The sequence below is a fragment of the Anomaloglossus baeobatrachus genome, chromosome 10, assembly GCF_048569485.1.
Source record: "Anomaloglossus baeobatrachus isolate aAnoBae1 chromosome 10, aAnoBae1.hap1, whole genome shotgun sequence".
Lineage (NCBI taxonomy): Eukaryota > Metazoa > Chordata > Amphibia > Anura > Aromobatidae > Anomaloglossus > Anomaloglossus baeobatrachus.
Genome location: NC_134362.1, coordinates 188,922,686 through 188,944,714, shown reverse-complemented (window position 1 = coordinate 188,944,714; position 22,029 = coordinate 188,922,686). Strand labels below are relative to the sequence as shown.

The 22,029-nt window shown below is 52.9% G+C and overlaps 2 protein-coding genes across 2 annotated transcripts in view; both read left to right on the top strand.

Moving 5' to 3' along the window:
- The window catches only part of VPS4A (vacuolar protein sorting 4 homolog A), a 61,852-nt gene extending 41,968 nt beyond the window's left edge, over positions 1-19,884 (top strand). Inside the window, exons 9-11 of the mRNA XM_075326012.1 lie at positions 2,121-2,340; positions 2,420-2,560; positions 19,279-19,884. Of these exons, the coding sequence (XP_075182127.1) occupies positions 2,121-2,340; positions 2,420-2,560; positions 19,279-19,380 (463 nt within the window). The 3' untranslated portion in view covers positions 19,381-19,884. The remainder of the gene's footprint in view (positions 1-2,120; positions 2,341-2,419; positions 2,561-19,278) is intronic.
- The window catches only part of PSMD7 (proteasome 26S subunit, non-ATPase 7), a 627,368-nt gene that overhangs the window by 436,544 nt on the left and 168,795 nt on the right, over positions 1-22,029 (top strand). The window lies entirely within an intron of this gene.

Genomic DNA, 22,029 nt, shown 5'->3' with positions numbered 1-22,029 from the left:
CCCAAGGGCCGTTTTTCCATCAGAATTCTGCGGCCCTGAACCTGACTGTGTGGCCATTGAGTCCTGGATCCTAGCGTCCGCAGGATTATCTCAAGGAGTCGTAGCCACAATGAGACAAGCTAGGAAGTCAACGTCTGCTAAGATCTACCACAGAACGTGGAAGATTTTCTTATCCTGGTGCTCTGCACAGAGAGTATCCCCTTGGCCATTTGCATTGCCCAAATTTCTTTCCTTCCTGCAATCGGGGTTGGAAAAGGGCTTGTCGCTCAGCTCCCTTAAAGGGCAAGTCTCGGCACTATCCGTGTTTTTTCAGAAGCGTCTAGCACGTCTTCCTAAGGTGCGCACGTTCCTGCAGGGGGTCTGTCATATTGTGCCCCCGTACAGGCGGCCGTTAGATCCATGGGATCTGAACAGGGTACTAGTTGCTCTCCAGAAGCCGCCTTTCGAGCCTCTGAAGGAAGTTTCCTTTTCTCGCCTGTCACAGAAAGTGGCGTTTCTTGTTGCGATCACATCGCTTCGGCGAGTGTCGGAGCTGGCAGCTCTGTCATCCAAGGCTCCCTTCCTGGTGTTCCACCAGGACAAGGTAGTGCTGCGCCCCATTCCGGAGTTTCTCCCTAAGGTCGTATCCTCGTTTCATCTTAATCAGGATATATCCTTGCCTTCCTTTTGTCCTCATCCGGTTCACCGGTATGAAAAGGACTTACGTTTGCTAGATCTGGTGAGAGCACTCAGAATCTACATTTCCCGCACGGCGCCCATGCGCCGTTCCGATGCACTTTTTGTACTTGTCGCTGGTCCGCGCAAGGGGTTGCAGGCTTCTAAGGCCACCCTGGCTCGATGGATCAAAGAACCAATTCTAGAGGCCTACCGTTCTGCGGGGCTTCCGGTTCCTTCAGGGCTAAAAGCCCACTCAACCAGAGCCGTGGGTGCGTCCTGGGCATTACGACACCAGGCTTCGGCTCAACAAGTGTGTCAGGCAGCTACCTGGTCGAGTCTGCACACTTTCACCAAGCATTATCAGGTGCATACCTATGCTTCGGCGGATGCCAGCTTAGGTAGAAGAGTCCTGCAGGCAGCAGTGACACCCCCGTAGGGGAGGGCTGTTTTGCAGCTCTAACATGAGGTATCTCTTTACCCACCCAGGGACAGCTTTTGGACGTCCCAATCGTCTGGGTCTCCCAATAGAGCGCTGAAGAAGAAGGGAATTTTGTTACTTACCGTAAATTCCTTTTCTTCTAGCTCTTATTGGGAGACCCAGCACCCGCCCTGTTGTCCTTCGGGATTTTTTTGTTGTTTGCGGGTACACATGTTGTTCATGTTGAACGGTTTTTCAGTTCTCCGACGTTATTCGGAGTTAATTTGTTTAAACCAGTTATTGGCTTCCTCCTTCTTGCTTTGGCACTAAAACTGGAGAACCCGTGATACCACGGGGGGGTATAGCCAGAAGGGGAGGGGCCTTGCACTTTTTGGTGTAGTGCTTTGTGTGGCCTCCGGAGGGCAGTAGCTATACCCCAATCGTCTGGGTCTCCCAATAAGAGCTAGAAGAAAAGGAATTTACGGTAAGTAACAAAATTCCCTTCTTTACAGTTGCAAAAAGGTGACACTTTGACCCTGATTCATTAATACAGGGATTTTCTCAGCAATTTTTAATGAAGGGGAGGAGTAAGGGGCGAGGGCCTTTGATGTTACACCAGACAGGGGGTGCTGTATGTTTTGGGCGTATATTATGATGAATGTGTCGGAACTGGCGTAAAAATGCCATTTTTGGTAAACCTGAAAAGTTATAGGGTTTTGGACTGAAGTCGTTGGGCAAAGGGGAGCCAGTGAATGGATTGGCAGAGGGGAGAGGTCGGGGAGTAGCAGGGGGCAGGTGGTTTAGACTGGCAGCATCGAGTAGAGTAGATTTTAGGGGTGCGAGAGTTTTTGAAAGTAGGCTATAGACCAAGGGGGTTGCAATAGTCCAGGTGGGAGACAATAAGGGCATACACCATTGTTTTTGCAGCTTTTTGGGAAAGGAATGTACGAATCCGGGAAATATTTTTGATTTGGAGATGAAGGGGGTTTGGATGTTTGGCTTGAAGAAGATTTAGCCCCAATAACGCAGATGTCCTGAATTGCAGGTTTGAGAAGCGGATATACATCCCTCTGCCGGAAGAGGCCGCCCGAGCTCAGATGTTCCGGCTACACTTGGGCAACACGGCTCACAGTCTGAGCGACGCAAACATCCGCGAGCTGGCCAACAAAACGGATGGATACTCAGGAGCAGACATTAGTATTATCGTCAGAGATGCCCTCATGCAGCCCGTGCGGAAGGTGCAATCAGCCACACACTTCAAAAAGGTAAAAGCGCAGCGACTGAGGGCTGTGTGCGTAGCAGAGCTGGGGTGGTGCGTACTGAGGTCCATGCCTTTGTTGCTAGGTACGAGGTCCGTCTCGCACCAACCCCGGCGTCATCATAGACGACCTCCTCACTCCCTGCTCTCCCGGAGACCCAGGGGCTATTGAGATGACCTGGATGGACGTCGCCAGTGATAAACTGCTGGAGCCTGTAGTTTGCATGGTAAGTAAGAAACTCCGATCCTACTTATAACATACATACAGTGTGTCCACCCCTATCCTGTCCACCGCCATTAACTTGAGAACGGCAGCAGCTATAGGCATAGAAGTGGTGTCTAGGTATAGTAAAGTAGCCATGCGCTACGCAATGAAACCACCTATAGCGCCACCTGGTGGAAAACAACGGAGTTAGCATTTTTATCTCGAAAACGGAACGAGATAGAGAAAAGAAGGGAATTTTGTTACTTACCGTAAATTCCTTTTCTTCTAGCTCTTATTGGGAGACCCAGACGATTGGGGTATAGCTACTTCCCTCCGGAGGCCACACAAAGCACTACACTAAAAAGTGCAAGGCCCCTCCCCTTCTGGCTATACCCCCCCGTGGTATCACGGGTTCTCCAGTTTTAGTGCCAAAGCAAGAAGGAGGAAGCCAATAACTGGTTTAAACAAATTAACTCCGAATAACGTCGGAGAACTGAAAAACCGTTCAACATGAACAACATGTGTACCCGCAAACAACAAAAAAATCCCGAAGGACAACAGGGCGGGTGCTGGGTCTCCCAATAAGAGCTAGAAGAAAAGGAATTTACGGTAAGTAACAAAATTCCCTTCTTCTTCAGCGCTCTATTGGGAGACCCAGACGATTGGGACGTCCAAAAGCTGTCCCTGGGTGGGTAAAGAGATACCTCATGTTAGAGCTGCAAAACAGCCCTCCCCTACGGGGATGTCACTGCCGCCTGCAGGACTCTTCTACCTAAGCTGGCATCCGCCGAAGCATAGGTATGCACCTGATAATGTTTGGTGAAAGTGTGCAGACTCGACCAGGTAGCTGCCTGGCACACCTGTTGAGCCGAAGCCTGGTGTCGCAAAGCCCAGGACGCACCCACAGCTCTGGTTGAGTGGGCTTTCAGCCCTGAAGGAACCGGAAGCCCAGCAGAACGGTAGGCTTCCAGAATTGGTTCTTTGATCCATCGAGCCAGGGTGGCTTTAGAAGCCTGCGACCCCTTGCGCTGGCCAGCGACAAGGACAAAAAGTGCATCTGAACGGCGGATAGGCGCCGTGCGAGAAATATAGATTCTGAGTGCTCTCACCAGATCTAGCAAACGTAAGTCTTTCTCATACCGGTGAACCGGATGAGGACAAAAGGAAGGCAAGGATATATCCTGATTAAGATGAAACGAGGATACGACCTTAGGGAGAAACTCCAGAATGGGGCGCAGCACTACCTTGTCCTGGTGGAACACCAGGAAGGGAGCCTTGGATGACAGAGCTGCCAGCTCAGACACTCGCCGAAGCGATGTGATCGCAACAAGAAACGCCACTTTCTGTGACAGGCGAGAAAAGGAACGTCCTTCAGAGGCTCGAAGGGCGGCTTTTGCAGAGCAACTAGTACTCTGTTCAGATCCCATGGATCTAACGGCCGCTTGTACGGGGGCACAATATGACAGACCCCCTGTAGGAACGTGCGCACCTTAGGAAGACGTGCTAGACGCTTCTGAAAAAACACCGATAGTGCCGAGACTTGCCCTTTAAGGGAGCTGAGCGACAAGCCCTTTTCCAACCCCGATTGCAGGAAGGAAAGAAAGGTGGGCAATGCAAATGGCCAAGGGGATACTCTCTGTGCAGAGCACCAGGATAAGAAAATCTTCCACGTTCTGTGGTAGATCTTAGCAGACGTTGACTTCCTAGCTTGTCTCATTGTGGCTACGACTCCTTGAGATAATCCTGCGGACGCTAGGATCCAGGACTCAATGGCCACACAGTCAGGTTCAGGGCCGCAGAATTCTGATGGAAAAACGGCCCTTGGGACAGTAAGTCTGGTCGGTCTGGCAGTGACCACGGTCGACCGACCGTGAGATGCCACAGATCCGGATACCACGATCTCCTCGGCCAGTCTGGGGCGACGAGTATGACGCGGCTGCAATCGGATCTGATCTTGCGTAACACTCTGGGCAAGAGTGCCAGAGGTGGGAAGACGTATGGGAGCCGGAACTGCGACCAATCTTGAACTAATGCGTCTGCCGCCAGAGCTCTTTGATCGCGCGACCTCGCCATGAATGCCGGGACCTTGTTGTTGTGCCGGGACGCCATTAGGTCGACGTCCGGCACTCCCCATCGGCGACAGATTTCCTGAAACACGTCCGGGTGAAGGGACCACTCCCCTGCGTCCATGCCCTGGCGACTGAGGAAGTCTGCTTCCCAATTTTCTACGCCTGGGATGTGAACCGCGGATATGGTGGATGCTGTGTCCTCCACCCACATTAGAATGCGCCGGACTTCTTGGAATGCTTGCCGACTGCGCGTCCCTCCTTGGTGGTTGATGTATGCCACCGCTGTGGAGTTGTCCGACTGGATTCGGATCTGCTTTCCTTCCAGCCACTGTTGGAAGGCCAGTAGGGCAAGATACACTGCCCTGATTTCCAGAACATTGATCTGAAGGGTGGACTCCTGCGGAGTCCACGTCCCCTGGGCCCTGTGGTGGAGAAACACTGCTCCCCACCCTGACAGACTCGCATCTGTCGTGACCACTGCCCAGGATGGGGGCAGGAAGGATCTTCCCTGAGACAATGAGGTGGGAAGGAGCCACCATTGTAGAGAGTCCTTGGCCGTCTGGGAAAGAGAGACTTTCCTGTCCAGGGACGTTGACTTCCCGTCCCATTGGCGGAGAATGTCCCATTGAAGTGGGCGCAGATGAAACTGCGCAAAGGGAACTGCTTCCATGGCTGCCACCATCTTCCCGAGGAAGTGCATGAGGCGCCGTAAGGGGTGCGACTGGCCTTGAAGGAGGGATTGCACCCCTGTCTGTAGGGACCGCTGCTTGTTCAGCGGAAGCTTCACTCTCGCTGCTCGAGTATGAAACTCCATGCCAAGATACGTTAGCGACTGTGACGGTGACAGATTCGACTTTGGAAAGTTGATGATCCATCCGAACGTCTGTAGGGTCTCCAGCGTAGCATTCAGGCTGTGCTGACATGCCTCTTGAGAGGGTGCCTTGACAAGTAGATCGTCTAGGTAAGGGATCACCGAGTGTCCCTGAGAGTGCAAGACTGCTACCACCGCCGCCATGACCTTGGTGAAGACCCGGGGGGCTGTCGCCAGACCGAATGGCAGAGCTACGAACTGAAGATGGTCGTTTCCTATCACAAAACGTAGAAAACGTTGATGTTCTGTAGCAATTGGCACGTGAAGATAAGCATCTTTGATGTCTATTGAGGCAAGGAAGTCTCCTTGAGACATTGAGGCAACGACAGAGCGGAGGGTTTCCATCCGGAACCGTCTGGCGTGCACATGTTTGTTGAGCAGCTTTAGATCCAGAACAGGACGGAACGAGCCGTCCTTTTTTGGAACCACAAAGAGATTGGAGTAAAACCCTCGCCCTTGTTCCTGAGGCGGTACAGGAACCACTACTCCTTCCGCTCTTAGGGAGTCCACCGCCTGCAGCAGGGCATCTGCTCGGTCTGGATGTGGGGAGGTTCTGAAGAACCGAGCTGGAGGACGAGAACTGAACTCGATTCTGTACCCGCGAGACAAAATGTTTGTCACCCACCGGTCTTTGACCTGTGACATCCAGATGTCGGAAAAGCGGGAGAGCCTGCCCCCGACCGGAGATGCGGAGGGGGGGGGCTGGAAATCATGAGGTAGCCGCTTTGGAAGCGGTTCCTCCATTTGCTTTCTTGGGGCGTGCGTGAGCCCGCCAGGAATCTGAGACTCTTTGCGTCCTCTGAGTCCCTTTGGACGAGGAGAATTGTGTCTTGCCCGAACCTCGAAAGGACTGAAACCTCTGCTGCCATTTTTTCTGCTGAGGTTTGCTTGATCTGGGCTGGGGTAAGGAAGAGTCTTTACCCTTGGACTGTTTAATGATGTCAGCCAATGGCTCGCCAAACAGTCTATCTAGATAAAGGCAAGCTGGTTAAACATTTTTTGGAACCAGCATCTGCTTTCCAGTCCTTTAACCACAAGGCTCTGCGCAAAACTACCGAATTGGCGGACGCCATTGAGGTGCGGCTGGTAGATTCTAGGACCGCATTGATAGCGTAAGACGCAAACGCAGACATCTGCGAGGTAAGGGACGCCACTTGCGGCACCGCTGGATGTATGATAGCATCCACTTTTGCTAAACCAGCTGAAATAGCTTGTAGCGCCCATACGGCTGCGAATGCTGGAGCAAACGACGCGCCGATAGCTTCATAGACAGATTTTAACCAAAGGTCCATCTGTCTGTCATTGGCATCCTTAAGTGAAGCGCCATCCTCCACTGCAACTATGGATCTAGCTGCAAGTTTGGAAATCGGGGGGTCTACTTTTGGACACTGGGTCCAGCGCTTGACCACATCAGGGGGGAAAGGAAAACGTGTATCCTTAGAACGTTTAGAGAAACGCCTTTCTGGATGAGCGTCGTGTTTCTGGATTGACTCTCTGAAGTCAGAGTGATCCAAGAAAGCACTCAATTTACGCTTGGGATAGAGGAAACGAAACTTCTCCTGCTCTGCAGCTGCCTCCTCTGCAGAAGGAGCTGGGGGAGAAATATCCAACAGTCTATTGATGGCTGAGATAAGCTCGTTTACCATGGCGTCCCCATCCGGGGTATCCAGATTGAGAGGGGTTCCAGGATAAGACTCCTGATCACTCTCTTCAGACGCATCACAGGGCGACTGATTGCGCTGAGACCCTGAGCAGTGTGATGACGTTGAGGGTCTTTCCCAGCGAGCTCGCTTAGGGTGGCTGGGGCTATCATCTGAGTCATAATACTCAGCCTGGGAAGCCGGGGACCCCCTTGCAGTCTGGATTAATTCCAACTGAGGGGGATTAGAGGACAGAGACCTCGCCGTGTCCATAGACTGAGCCCCAGTCATGGATTGCAAAGTTTCAAGGATTTTTGCCATAGTCACAGACATTCCATCAGCAAAAACTGCAAAGTCTGTCCCTGACACCGGGGCAGGACTTACAAGCGTCTCAGCCTGGGTCACTACCCCTCCGGACTCCGGCTGGCGAAGCAGCACCGGATCTGAGCATTGCACACAATGGGGGTCTTTGGAACCTGCTGGTAGAGCAGCCCCACATGCAGCACACGCAGTGTACACAGCCCTAGCCTTGGCAGCCTTGCGTTTTGTGGATGACATGTTGCTGCCTCCTCAGAGCGATCTGGGGTATCCAGCCAGGAAGCGACCTCACAGTGCAAGAAATAAATAAATATATATATCTGGTGACACAGTACACCAATACACACTGAGGCACTAGAGGGGCCAGCTGAAATGCCGCTTACCGCCCGCTTAAGAGCGGGTGTGTGGTCGCCAAAAGCCCCCTAGTCCAGGTCTCCCAGAGCCTTGCGTCCTTCCTCCAGCCAGACTGCATGTAATGGCTGCCGGCGTCCTGGGAGAGGAGGGGGGGCGGGCCCTGGGCGTTCCTGGCTAAGAGCGGGAAGCCTGCTTCCCTCTGTGCCTAGTGAGAGGGCTGGAGCATGTAAATCAGGCTCCAGCCCTCGTCGCTGCTGCGAAACAGCGTCTCTCCCCTACCCTGATTGACAGGGTGGGGGCGGGAACGAAGCGGAGCTAGGCCGCAAAAGCCGGGGACTGGATTTATAAACGCCGCCGCCGTAAAAGCGCGGTCGGCGTGTCCCCGGCGCACTACAAGTCACAGCAGCGCCGCCGGTCCAGTGGGGGTCGGCGCTGCGTTCCCACAACACAAAAGTCCCCCAGTAAACTGCAGGAACACCAACTCAATCGTTACGGTCCCCGGCGCACTACAACACCCAGCCAGCCCGGAGTGTGTCTGTGCCTGCCGGGGACACAGAGTACCTGTATGATGCAGGGCCATGTCCCTGATTGTACTCCTGCTCCATATCCATCAGGTTCAACTGGGTCTGTGGATGGAGCCCGGCGTCAGAGCTTAGAGGCCGGCAGGATCCCACTTCCACAGAGCCCTACAAGGGGATGTGGAAGGAAAACAGCATGTGGGGCTCCAGCCCCTGTACCAGCAATAGGTACCTCAACCTTACAACACCATCCACGGGTGAGAAGGGAGCATGCTGGGGGCCCTATATGGGCCCTCTTTTCTTCCATCCGAAATAGTCAGCAGCTACTGCTGACTAAAATCTGTGGAGCTATGCGTGGATGTCTGACCTCCTTCGCACAAAGCTTGAAAACTGGAGAACCCGTGATACCACGGGGGGGTATAGCCAGAAGGGGAGGGGCCTTGCACTTTTTAGTGTAGTGCTTTGTGTGGCCTCCGGAGGGCAGTAGCTATACCCCAATCGTCTGGGTCTCCCAATAGAGCGCTGAAGAAAAAGTGAATTACAAAGTTGTAGGGCATCATCAATTCAATACGAATCGACACCTTGCATACAGAAGCTCACAAGGCTGCGGACGTGAAGCGATACCTCATAGAGACCTTCCTACAAGTCATTGGGTATGGTGGCTGTGTGGAGTGGCCTCCGCTCACCTGACCTGACCCCATTGGACTTCTTTCTGTGAGGTCACATCAAACAGCAGGTGTATGCGCCCCCTGCACCAACATTGCAGGACCTAGGACGACGTATCACAGATGCTTGTGCAAACGTGTCACCCACCATATTGCACAACGTGCAGCAAGATACAGTATGCTGTGCAGAGTCCAGATGTGCATTGCAGCTGACGGGGGCCACTCTGAGCATCAAAGTTAATCCCTTCACGACCATGGACGGAAAGATCCGTCATGGTGCCCTGGGCCTTAACGACCAAGGACGGATCTTTCCGTCATGGCGTAATCGCGGCACCGGAGCCTCCGGTGACTGCGATCGGTTAACATAAACCGCAGATTCGGGGAGGAGGGGACCTGTACCTGACCTCAGGAGGGGTGGTGCCTCCTCCCCGGACCTACGGAGGCTGTGATTAGCTGACAAACGCCGCTCAACCAATCACAGCCACTGTAATGTTCCAGCCACTTAAAGTGACTGAAACATTGAAATCCAGCCCTGGCCAGTGCAGCTATAGCACTGGCCATTGGCTGGAGCTGGGTGACCTCACTGGATCACCCTCCCCCAGCTCCAGTAGCTCTGATTGGAGAGATCGGCCTTGTGACCGATTTCTCCAATCACAGTGGACCTGTTGCCGGTGACCGCCCCCGTCATCGTCCCTGCAGCACGCCAGCACAGTGAGTGTACACAGTGCAATAGCAGGGCGACAAGCTCCGGTCCCATGCTGTTATGAGACCGGAGCATGGGACCCGGAAGTTGCCGCGCTGCCAATGCACTGTATGAAACCGGCCTCCCGATCCGTCGCTGCCCTCTGCCGCGATCTGCCACCCGCACCCCCACCCTTCGTATCTGCTGCCCTCACCCCCACACCTCCCGATCCACTGCCCTCCGCCGCGATCTGCCACCCGCACCCCCACACCTCCCGATCTGCCACCCGCGCCCCCACCCCTCGTATCTGCTGCCCGCACACTCACCCCCACACCTCCCGATCCGCCGCGATCTGCCACCCGCACCCCCACCCCTCGTATCTGCTGCCCGCACCCTCACCCCCACACCTCCCGATCCGCCGCTGCCCACCGCCGCGATCTGCCACCCCCACCCCTCGTATCTGCTGCCTGCACACTCACCCCCACACCTCCCGATCCGCCGCTGCCCTCCGCCGCGATCTGCCACCCGCACCCTCACCCCCACACCTCCCGATCCGCCGCCCTCCATCTGCCACAGTGCCACCGGTCCCCCCGATCTGCTGACCGGCCCCTTTCCCTCGTGATCGGCTGCTCGTCCCCTCACCGCCGTGATGTGCGCTCCCTCCCCTGTCACCGCCGTGATGTGCGCTCCCTCCCCTGTCACCGCCGTGATGTGCGCTCCCTCCCCTGTCACCGCCGTGATGTGCGCTCCCTCCCCTGTCACCGCCGTGATGTGCGCTCCCTCCCCTGTCACCGCCGTGATGTGCGCTCCCTCCCCTGTCACCGCCGTGATGTGCGCTCCCTCCCCTGTCACCGCCGTGATGTGCGCTCCCTCCCCTGTCACCGCCGTGATGTGCGCTCCCTCCCCTGTCACCGCCGTGATGTGCGCTCCCTCCCCTGTCACCGCCGTGATGTGCGCTCCCTCCCCTGTCACCGCCGTGATGTGCGCTCCCTCCCCTGTCACCGCCGTGATGTGCGCTCCCTCCCCTGTCACCGCCGTGATGTGCGCTCCCTCCCCTGTCACCGCCGTGATGTGCGCTCCCTCCCCTGTCACCGCCGTGATGTGCGCTCCCTCACCTGTCACCCCGTGTGATGTGTGCTTCCTCCCGTCACCCCCGTCATGTGTCCGCTCCCTCCCCTGTCACCGGCGTGATGTCCGCTCCCTCCCCTGTCACCCCGTGTGATGTGTGCTTCCTCCCGTCACCCCCGTCATGTGTGCGCTCCCTCCCCTGTCACCCCGTGATCTGTGCTCCCTCCCGTCACCCCCGTCATGTGTGCGCTCCCTCCCCTGTCACCCCGTGATCTGTGCTCCCTCCCCTGTCACCCCGTGATCTGTGCTCCCTCCCCTGTCACCCCGTGATCTGTGCTCCCTCCCCTGTCACCCCGTGATCTGTGCTCCCTCCCCTGTCACCCCGTGATCTGTGCTCCCTCCCCTGTCACCCCGTGATCTGTGCTCCCTCCCCTGTCACCCCGTGATCTGTGCTCCCTCCCCTGTCACCCCGTGATCTGTGCTCCCTCCCCTGTCACCCCGTGATCTGTGCTCCCTCCCCTGTCACCCCGTGATCTGTGCTCCCTCACCTGTCACCCCCGTGATCTGCTGTCCGCTCTCCCTCACCTCTCACCCCCGTGATCTGTGCTCTGCTCACCTGTCTCCTCCGTGAGCTGCGCTGCGCTCCCTCCCCCACCTCTCACCCTCCCCGATCTGCTGCCTCCTTCATCTCCTGTGATCCAGCTGCCTAGATCCATCCTGTAGGGTAACTATCCCCTTCCCACCCATCCCCCCCTCCCCCCATCCTCTGCCGCTCCTGCATCCACTGCGCCCTCTCCCATCCGCCCCCGCCCTCTCCCATCCGCCCCCACCCTATCCCAGCCGCCGTCTCACAATCACAGATGCTCCCTTTATATGCCGCTGCCCCCCCATCGGCTGCCGGTTTTTTTTTCTATGCCATGGGGGTCTAGTTTCCAAAATGGGGTCACATGTGGGGGAGCTCCACTGTTTCGGCACCTCAGGGGGTCTCCAAACAGCATGGAATACGCTAATTATCCCAGACAATTTTGCGTTTGAAACGTCAAATGACGCTCCTTGCCTTCCAAGCCCTGCTGTGCGCCCAAACATTTGAATTCCACCACATATGAGGTATCTGCGTACTCAGGAGAAATTGCACAATACATTTTATGGTGCAATTTTTCCTGATACCCTTGTGAAAAAAAAGCTACCTGGTTGAAGTAACAATTTTGTGGTAAAAAAATTTTTTTTTATTTTCACGGCTCAACTCTATTAACTTTTGTGAAGCCCCCAGAGGCTCAAAGTGTTCAATAAACATCTAGATAAATTCCATGAGGGGTCTAGTTTCCAAAATGGGGTCACATGTGGGGGAGCTCCACTGTTTCGGCACCTCAGGGGCTCTCCAAACGCAACATGGTGCGGCTAACGATTCCAGCAAATTTTCTGTTCAAAAAAGTCAAATGGCGCTCCTTCCCTTCCGAGTCCTGCCGTGCGCCCAAACAGTGGTTTTTCGCCACATATGAGGTATCTACGTGTTCAGTAGAAATTGCCCAACAAATTTTTGGGGTTCATTTAATCCTGCTACCCTTGTGAATATGCAATATTTGAGGCTAAATTAACATTTTTGTTGCAAAAAGTAAAATGTTCATTTTTTCCTTCCACATTGCTTTAGTTACTGTGAAGCACCTGAAGGGTTAATAACCTTCTTGAATGTGGTTTTGAGTAGCCTGAGGGGTGCTGTTTTTGGAATGGTGTCACTTTTGGGTGTTTTGTGTCATGTAGACCTTTCAAAATCGCTTCAAATGTGATGTGGTCCCTAAAAAAAGTGGCTTTGTAAATTTTGTTGTAAAAATGAGAAATTGCTATAACTTCCTTAAATTTTTTTTTTTCCCCCAAAATTGTTCTGATGTAAAGTAGACATGTGGGAAATGTTATTTATTAATTATTTTGTGTGATATGTCTCGTTGGTTTTAGAGCATAAAAATTCAAAGTTTGAAAATTACAAAATTTTCGCGAAATTTCTGTTTTTTTCACAAAGAAACGCAAAATATATCGGCCTAAATTTACCACTAACATGAAGCCCAATATGTCACGAAAAAACAATCTCAGAATCACCGGGATCCGCTGAAGCGTCCCAGAGCTATATAACCTCATAAAGTGACACTGGTCAGAATTGCAAAAAATGGCCTGGTCTTTAGGGTCAAAATAGGCTTGGGGCTGAAGGGGTTAAATGAGTGCCATATGCATTACCAGCATTCAATGTTTTTTTTTTGGGGGGGAGGGGGGGTGGCGGCAGCGGCATGGGTTTCATATAATGGCATTTCTGTATGCAAGGTGTTGACTCGTATTGGATTGATGATGCCCTACAACTTTGTATTTCACTTTTCTTTGTCGCTCCATTGGGAGACCCAGACAATTGGGTGTATAGCTTATGCCTCCGGAGGCCACACAAAGTATTACACTTAAAAGTGTAAAGCCCCTCCCCTTCTGCCTATACACCCCCCGTGCATCACGGGCTCCTCAGTTTTTATGCTTTGTGCGAAGGAGGCACACATCCACGCATAGCTCCACAACTTAGTCAGCAGCAGCTGCTGACTATGTCGGATGGAAGAAAAGAGGGCCCATAACAGGGCTCCCGGCATGCTCCCTTCTCACCCCACTTTGTCGGCGGTGTTGTTAAGGTTGAGGTACCCATTGCGGGTACGCAGGCAGGAGCCACATGCTGTTTTCCTTCCCCATCCCTTATGGGCTCTGGGTGAAGTGGGATCCGATCGGTCTCCAGGCACTGGGACCGCGCTCCCTCCGCAGCCCCTGGGGACTCTGCTGGACAAGGAGCCGAGTATCGTCAGGGACAAGGCCCTGCTACTGTGAGGTACTCTGTGTCCCCGTGGGGACCGCGCATGGAGCGCTTGTGCCATACACATTGCAGCACTGCTGGGTGTGTTAGTGCGCCGGGGACTACCGCGCGGCCGCGCTTATAACTTTAGTCCCCGGCTTCTGCGGCCTAGTATCGCATATTCCCGCCCACAGGCCTGCCAGTCAGGGGAAGGGCGGGATGCTGCACAGATCGTCAGCGCTGAGGGCTGGAGCATACTTTGTATCCTCCTCCCCCCTCACTCAGTACACTGGGGCACTAGATTCCCGCACTTTCTTGGGCACGCCCACGGCCCCCTCCTCCCCACAGAACGCCGGCAGCCATTCCTGTCAGCGATTCAGACGCTGGAGAGGAGAGACAACACAGGGAGACCCAGGCAGGGAATCTGGTGACCACACAACCGCTCTGAGCGGTCGATAAGCAGCACCTGTGGTGCTGGCCCCACTGAGTGCCGAAGTGTATATATATAATATATATATATATATATATATATATATATATATATATATATATATATGCTTATAGGCTATACATTTGCACTGTACGGTCGCTCTGTTGATTTTTGGCTATATACCCTCCTGGATTGTTCTCAGAGGAGACAACAGCATGTCGTCTGCAAAAAGCAAGGGTGCCAAAGCACAGGCTTACTTTGCAACCTGTACCTCATGTGCAGCTGTACTACCGGCAGGTTCCACCGACCCTCATTGTGTGCAATGCTCGGCCCCTGTGGCACTTACTCAGCCGGAGCCTCTGCAACTGGTGGCCCAGGTAGAACCACCTGCTACCACTGTCCAGGTGACAGGGACGGAGTTTGCAGCTTTTGCTGACAAACTGTCTGAGAGTATGGATAAATGGTCTGCTAAAATACTAGAAGCCTTACAGTCCAGACCGGTGATTCAGGCCCCGGGCACTGTTCAATCTTTGACCCCAGGTCCCCCTCAATTGGAACAGCAAAGTGCCCCTGGGGTGACCCATAGGTCCCAGGGTGAGGTCTCTGACACGGACCGCAGTCCCAGGCCGCCTAAGCGGGGTCGCTGGGAAATTCCCTCCACCTCATCACACTGTTCAGGGTCTCAGCAGGAGGACTCTCTGGAGGATGAAGCGGAGGTATCAGATCAGGATTCTGATACTGAAGCCGCTCTCAACCTAGATACACCTGAAGGTGACGCCATAGTGAATGACCTTATAGCGACCATCAATCAGGTGTTGGATCTTTCTCCCCCAGCTCCTCCAATTGAGGAGTCTGCTTCTCAGCAGGAGAAATTCCGTTTCAGGTTTCCCAAGCGTACATTGAGTACGTTTCTGGATCACTCTGACTTCAGAGAGGCAGTCCAGAAAAACCGAGACTGTCCAGATAAGCGTTTTTCCAAGCGCCTTAAGGATACACGTTATCCCTTCCCCCCTGATGTTGTCAAGGGCTGGACTCAGTGTCCTAAGGTGGATCCTCCAATCTCCAGACTGGCGGCTAGATCCATAGTTGCAGTGGAAGATGGGGCTTCACTCAAAGATGCCACTGACAGACAGATGGAGCTCTGGTTGAAATCCATCTATGAAGCTATCGGCGCGTCGTTTGCTCCAGCATTCGCAGCCGTATGGGCACTCCAAGCTATCTCAGCTTGTCAGGCGCAGATTAATACAGTACATCTGCCCCGCAAGTGGTGTCCTTAACCTCTCAGGCGTCGGCGTTTGCGTCCTACGCCATTAATGCTATCCTGGACTCTGCGAGCCGTACGGCGGTAGCATCCGCCAATTCGGTGGTAGTCCGCAGGGCCATGTGGCTACGTGAATGGAAGGCAGACTCTGCTTCCAAAAAGTTCTTAACCGGTTTGCCATTGTCTGGCGACCGCCTGTTTGGTGAGCGATTGGATGAAATCATTAAACAATCCAAGGGAAAGGACTCATCCTTACCCCAGTCCAAACCAAACAGACCTCAACCACGGAAGGTACAATCGAGGTTTCGGTCCTTTCGGACCGCGGGCAGGTCTCAATTCTCCTCGTCCAAAAGGCCTCAGAAAGATCAGAGGAACTCCGATTCATGGCGGTCTAAGTCACGCCCTAAAAAGACCGCCGGAGGAACCGCTCCCAAAGCGGCCTCCTCATGACTTTCGGCCTCTTCACACCGCATCCTCGGTCGGTGGCAGGCTCTCCCGCTTTTGCGACGCCTGGCTGCCACAGGTACAAGACCGTTGGGTGAGAGACATTCTGTCTCACGGTTACAGGATAGAGTTCAGCTCTCGTCCTCTGACTCGATTCTTCAGAACATCTCCGCCCCCCGAGCGAGCCGATGCTCTTCTTCAGGCGGTGTGCACTCTGAAGGCGGAAGGAGTGGTGATCCCTGTTCCTCTTCAGCAACGGGGTCACGGTTTTTACTCCAACTTGTTCGTGGTGCCGAAAAAGGACGGATCCTTCCGTCCTGTTCTGGACCTAAAACTGCTCAACAAGCATGTAAAAACCAGGCGGTTCCGGATGGAATCGCTCCGCTCCGTCATCGCCTCAATGTCCCAAGGAGATTTCCTGGCATCAATCGACATCAAAGATGCTTATCTCCACGTGCCGATTGCACCAGAGCATCAGCGCTTCCTGCGTTTCGCCATAGGGGACGAACACCTTCAGTTCGTGGCATTGCCTTTTGGCCTGGCGACAGCCCCACGGGTTTTCACCAAGGTTATGGCAACAGTGGTGGCAATCCTACACTCTCAGGGACACTCGGTGATCCCTTACTTAGACGATCTGCTTGTCAAGGCACCCTCTCAAGGGGCATGCCAACACAGCCTGAACATTGCTCTGGAAACTCTCCAGAGTTTCGGGTGGATCATCAATTTTCCAAAGTCAAATCTGACACCGGCCCCAATAACTGACATATCTTGGCATGGAGTTTCATACTCTCTCAGCGATAGTGAAGCTTCCGCTGAACAAACAGCGTTCACTACAGACAGGGGTGCAATCTCTCCTTCAAGGCCAGTCACACCCCCTGAGGCGCCTCATGCACTTCCTAGGGAAGATGGTAGCAGCAATGGAGGCAGTTCCTTTTGTGCAGTTTCATCTGCGTCCACTTCAATGGGACATTCTCCGCAAATGGGACAGGAAGTCGACGTCCCTCGACAGGAACGTCTCCCTTTTGCGGGCAGCCAAGGCTTCCCTTCAGTGGTGGCTTCTCCCCACTTCTCTGTCGAAGGGGAAATCCTTCCTGCCCCCATCCTGGGCGGTGGTCACGACGGACGCGAGCCTGTCAGGGTGGGGAGCGGTCTTTCTCCACCACAGGGCTCAGGGTACTTGGACTCAGACAGAGTCCTCCCTTCAGATCAATGTTCTGGAGATAAGGGCAGTGTATCTTGCCCTGAAGGCGTTCCAGCCATGGCTGGAAGGCAAACAGATCCGAATTCAGTCGGACAACTCCACGGCGGTTGCGTACATCAACCACCAAGGCGGAACACGCAGTCGGCAAGCCTTCCAGGAAGTCCGGCGGATTCTGCTGTGGGTGGAAGCCACAGCCTCCACTATATCCGCAGTTCACATCCCGGGCGTAGAAAACTGGGAAGCAGACTTTCTCAGTCGCCAGGGCATGGACGCAGGGGAATGGTCCCTTCACCCGGACGTGTTTCAGGAGATCTGTTGCCGCTGGGGCATGCCGGACGTCGACCTAATGGCGTCCCGGCACAACAACAAGGTCCCGACATTCATGGCACGGTCTCAAGATCACAGAGCTCTGGCGGCAGACGCTTTAGTTCAGGATTGGTCGCAGTTTCTACTCCCCTATGTGTTTCCTCCTCTGGCACTGTTGCCCAGAGTGTTACGCAAGATCAGGTCCGACTGCCGCCGCGCCATCCTCGTCGCTCCAGACTGGCCGAGGAGGTCGTGGTACCCGGATCTGTTGCATCTCACGGTCGGCCAACCGTGGGCACTACCAGACCGACCAGACTTGCTGTCTCAAGGGCCGTTTTTCCATCTAAATTCTGCGGCCCTCAACCTGACTGTGTGGCCATTGAGTCCTGGATCCTAGCGTCTTCAGGGTTATCTCAAGAGGTCATTGCCACTATGAGACAGGCTAGGAAACCAACGTCCGCCAAGATCTACCACAGGACGTGGAAGATATTCCTGTCGTGGTGCTCTGCTCAGGGTTTTTCTCCCTGGCCATTTGCCTTGCCCACTTTTCTGTCCTTCCTTCAATCCGGATTGGAAAAGGGTTTGTCGCTGGGCTCCCTTAAGGGACAAGTCTCAGCGCTCTCTGTGTTTTTTCAGAATCGCCTAGCCAGACTTCCACAGGTACGCACGTTCCTGCAGGGGGTTTGTCACATCGACCCTCCTTACAAGCGTCCGTTAGAACCCTGGGATCTGAACAGGGTGCTGATGGCTCTTCAGAAACCACCTTTCGAGCCAATGAGGGATATTTCTCTCTCACGCCTTTCGCAGAAGGTGGTCTTCCTAGTAGCAGTCACTTCACTTCGGAGAGTGTCTGAGCTAGCAGCGTTGTCGTGCAAAGCCCCTTTCCTGGTGTTTCACCAGGACAAGGTGGTTCTGCGTCCGGTTCCGGAATTTCTCCCTAAGGTGGTATCTCCCTTTCATCTCAATCAGGATATCTCCTTACCCTCTTTTTGTCCTCATCCAGTTCACCAATGTGAAAAGGATTTGCACTTGTTAGATCTGGTGAGAGCACTCAGATTCTACATTTCTCGTACGGCGCCCCTGCGCCGCTCGGATGCACTCTTTGTCCTTGTCGCTGGCCAGCGTAAAGGGTCACAAGCTTCCAAATCAACCCTGGCTTGGTGGATCAAGGAACCAATTCTCGAAGCTTATCGTTCTTCTGGGCTTCCGGTTCCCTCAGGGCTGAAGGCCCATTCTACCAGAGCCGTGGGTGCGTCCTGGGCTTTGCGGCACCAGGCTACGGCTCAGCAGGTGTCAGGCGGCTACCTGGTCGAGCCTGCACACTTTCACGAAACACTATCAGGTGCATACCTATGCTTCGGCAGATGCCAGCCTAGGTAGGCGAGTCCTTCAGGCGGCGGTCGCCCACCTGTAGGACGGAGTCGTTTACGGCTCTATTATGAGGTATTATTTACCCACCCAGGGACTGCTTTTGGACGTCCCAATTGTCTGGGTCTCCCAATGGAGCGACAAAGAAGAAGGGAATTTTGTTTACTTACCGTAAATTCCTTTTCTTCTAGCTCCAATTGGGAGACCCAGCACCCGCCCCTGTTCCCTTCGGGCTGTTGTTCTTTGTGTACACATGTTGTTCATGTTGAATGGTTTCAGTTCTCCGAAATTTCTTCGGATTGAATTTACTTTAAACCAATTTATAACTTTTCCTCCTTCTTGCTTTTGCACCAAAACTGAGGAGCCCGTGATGCACGGGGGGTGTATAGGCAGAAGGGGAGGGGCTTTACACTTAAGTGTAATACTTTGTGTGGCCTCCGGAGGCAGAAGCTATACACCCAATTGTCTGGGTCTCCCAATTGGAGCTAGAAGAAAAGGAATTTACGGTAAGTAAACAAAATTCCCTTCTTTTCTCAAGATAAAAATAACTCCGTTGTTTTCCACCAGGTGGCGCTATAGGTGGTTTCACTGCGCAGCACATGGCTACTTTACTATACCTAGACACCACTTCTATGCCTATAGCTGCCACCGTTCTCAAGTTAATGGCGGTGGACAGGATATGGGTGGACACACTGTGTATATTCTATATCTCCTTTTTCTCTTCCCATTACAGTCGGATATGCTGAGGTCTCAGGCTACCACTCGGCCCACTGTAAATTCAGAGGACCTGCTGAAAGTGAAGAAATTTACAGAAGACTTTGGCCAGGAGGGATGAGGGGCACTGAAATGGGAGGGGGCATCAGATTTGCTTGCTTATCTCTTAAGTGCCCCCCAACCAATAACATCATTGAAAACGGCAGGCTCTGGCCCCCCTCTCCCATATCCAGGACTCCAACCCTCCCCTAGGGCCCTGCACTGCCTGGGAGGCACCACTTACCTTCTACAAGCTTCTGTATCTGGGGTTTACATTCATCAGTCACCAGACCTTCAATGTGATGGCCTTCCCTGTATCCTCCATCCTCCTAACAGACTGCGGGGGGGCGCCCTCGATGCCTGACTTACAATTACAACTGACTATTAATTGACTGTAATGTCCCTTTCCCTTCATCTCCCCACGCTGGGAGCAGCGGCAGGTCAGGTCGAGGACCCTGCCAATCCCAGACCCCCTTACCTGAACCGGTCTATCTTTTCCCCACCTCCCCGCCGGTCTCTGATGTGTGCATTACTGGGGATGTGTTCAGCTGTGTAAATATATCCTCTCTCTCTCTTTGAAATCACATCCTATGTCTGACGCTCGTTCTTAAATAAAGCTGCTATAGGGTCAAAATGCATACATTTATAGCCGCACTGCCTGACCCATGTAGAGACCATGGTGCACGGATCGGCTGCAGGGGTCCTGACCTGAATTTGACAGCGTCATAGGTATACCTGCAACCAATCCGTGCATAATGGTCCACACTAAAGGGTGCTTTACATGCTGCGATATCGGTAACGATATATCGTCGGGGGTCACGTCGTTAGTGACGCACATCCGGTACCGACATCGCAGCGTGTAACACAAAAACGTGAAAACTCGTTCCTGCCGCACCACACATCGCTCCATGTGACACCGCAGGAGCGGACATCTCCTTACCTGCCTCCACCGCCAATGCGGAAGGAAGGAGGTGGGCGGGAGGTTACGGCCTGCTCATCTCCGCCCCTCCGCTTCTATTGGATGCTTGCCGTGTGACGCCGCACGAACCTCCCCCTTAGAAAGGAGGCGGTTCTCCGGCCAGAGCAACGTCGCAGGGCAGGTAAGTGCGTGTGACAGGTCCACGCGATGTGTGGCACGGGCAGCAATTTGCCCGTGTCGCACAACCGACACGGGCGGGTACGATCGCTTGCGATTTTGCAGCGTGTAAAGTACCCTTAAGATTTTGCTGTACGGGTATCTCTTTGAGCATTTTGGCTACATTCCTGATGAACCCCTTACTATCATGATTGGGGTTCGCTGCGATAACACAAATGACACATTGTGCTATTCCTGTTTTTGCAAGATGGGAACTGGAAAGACAAAGGGGGGGTAGATAGGGTCTTACCCGGGTGGTAAAATGAAATTAGGCAGAGTTTCGCTCACCTGAGAGTCACAACTACTATATGCGTGTGGGTGGAGAAATTACAGCTGCAACGGTCCCTATAGCAGATGAACAGGATAATTTATGGAAATGAAAAGGTTAATGGTGGCTCAGTGGTTAGCACTACAGTCTTGCAGTGCTGGGGTCCTGGGCTCAAATCCCCCCCAAGGACAACATCTGCAAGGCATTTGTATGTTCTCCCCGTGTTTGCGTGGGTTTCCTCCTGGGTACTCCGGTTTCCTCCCACACTCCAAAGACATACAGATAGGGACTCTAGATTGTGAGCCCCAATGGGGACAGTGGTGCCAATGTATGTAAAGCACTGTGGAATTAACAGCGCTATATAGATGAATAAATATTAACACCGCTCTACCGTCCAGGAACAAAAAAAAAATAAAATCAAAAGGTTCATTGAACATCAAGTGATTTATATTGTATGCGTTTCGCAGGCGTAAAGCCACTTCTTCAGGAATGATATACAGTTGTATATCTGGGATTTTACTCCTGAAGAAGCTTTCCAGCTGCGAAACGCGTAGAATAAAAACCACTTTTGATCTTCAAATTTTTTTTTTGTTCCTGGACAGCAGCGTGGTGTTAACCATTTCCTTTCCATAAGCGACCCTGTATTTGCATAAAAGGATCCTCTAACGTAAATGTTTTAGGGGTTGAAAATGAAAATCCCTTTAAAAAAAAAAAAAATCCTTGCAAGAAACACAATCTGCATTCTAGCAAGTAGAATTGCAGAATTAGGCCATGTTCAGTATTTGTAGCCAAAACCACAGAGGAAAAGTATAATAAACACTGGCACCACTTCTGCATTTTTTGGCTGCAAATTCTAAATTGGTGGACGTGTCCTTAAAATGTCAAAAAATGAAGACCTGAGATATCAATGTTGATACTGAGTGTTATTTTTAGAGAAACAGGGTCTTGTAATTTTTGTTCTGAAAGATGGGCTAGGTCTTATTTTCAGGGAGTACCAGTATACGTATATATATTTTAATTATATCTGATGCCTTGTCCACAGTACCTGAACCCTACATAGAAAAACTTAATTACTTTAGATCACATGCTTGATGGTGAAATACAGGAACCAAAATGGAGCGGGGAAGTGATAACTGCAAAGCCAACCAAGCTGCAGCAATAATTTGCATGACATATTGTATTTTTTGGATTATAAAATGCACTTTTCATTCCAAAAATTTGGAAGAAAAATGATGGATGCGTCTTATAATCCAAATGTAGCTTACCAGGAGGTGGTCGAGAGGTGTACCAGGAAGCAGGGGCAATGCTGTTCTGCAGACTTCAAATAA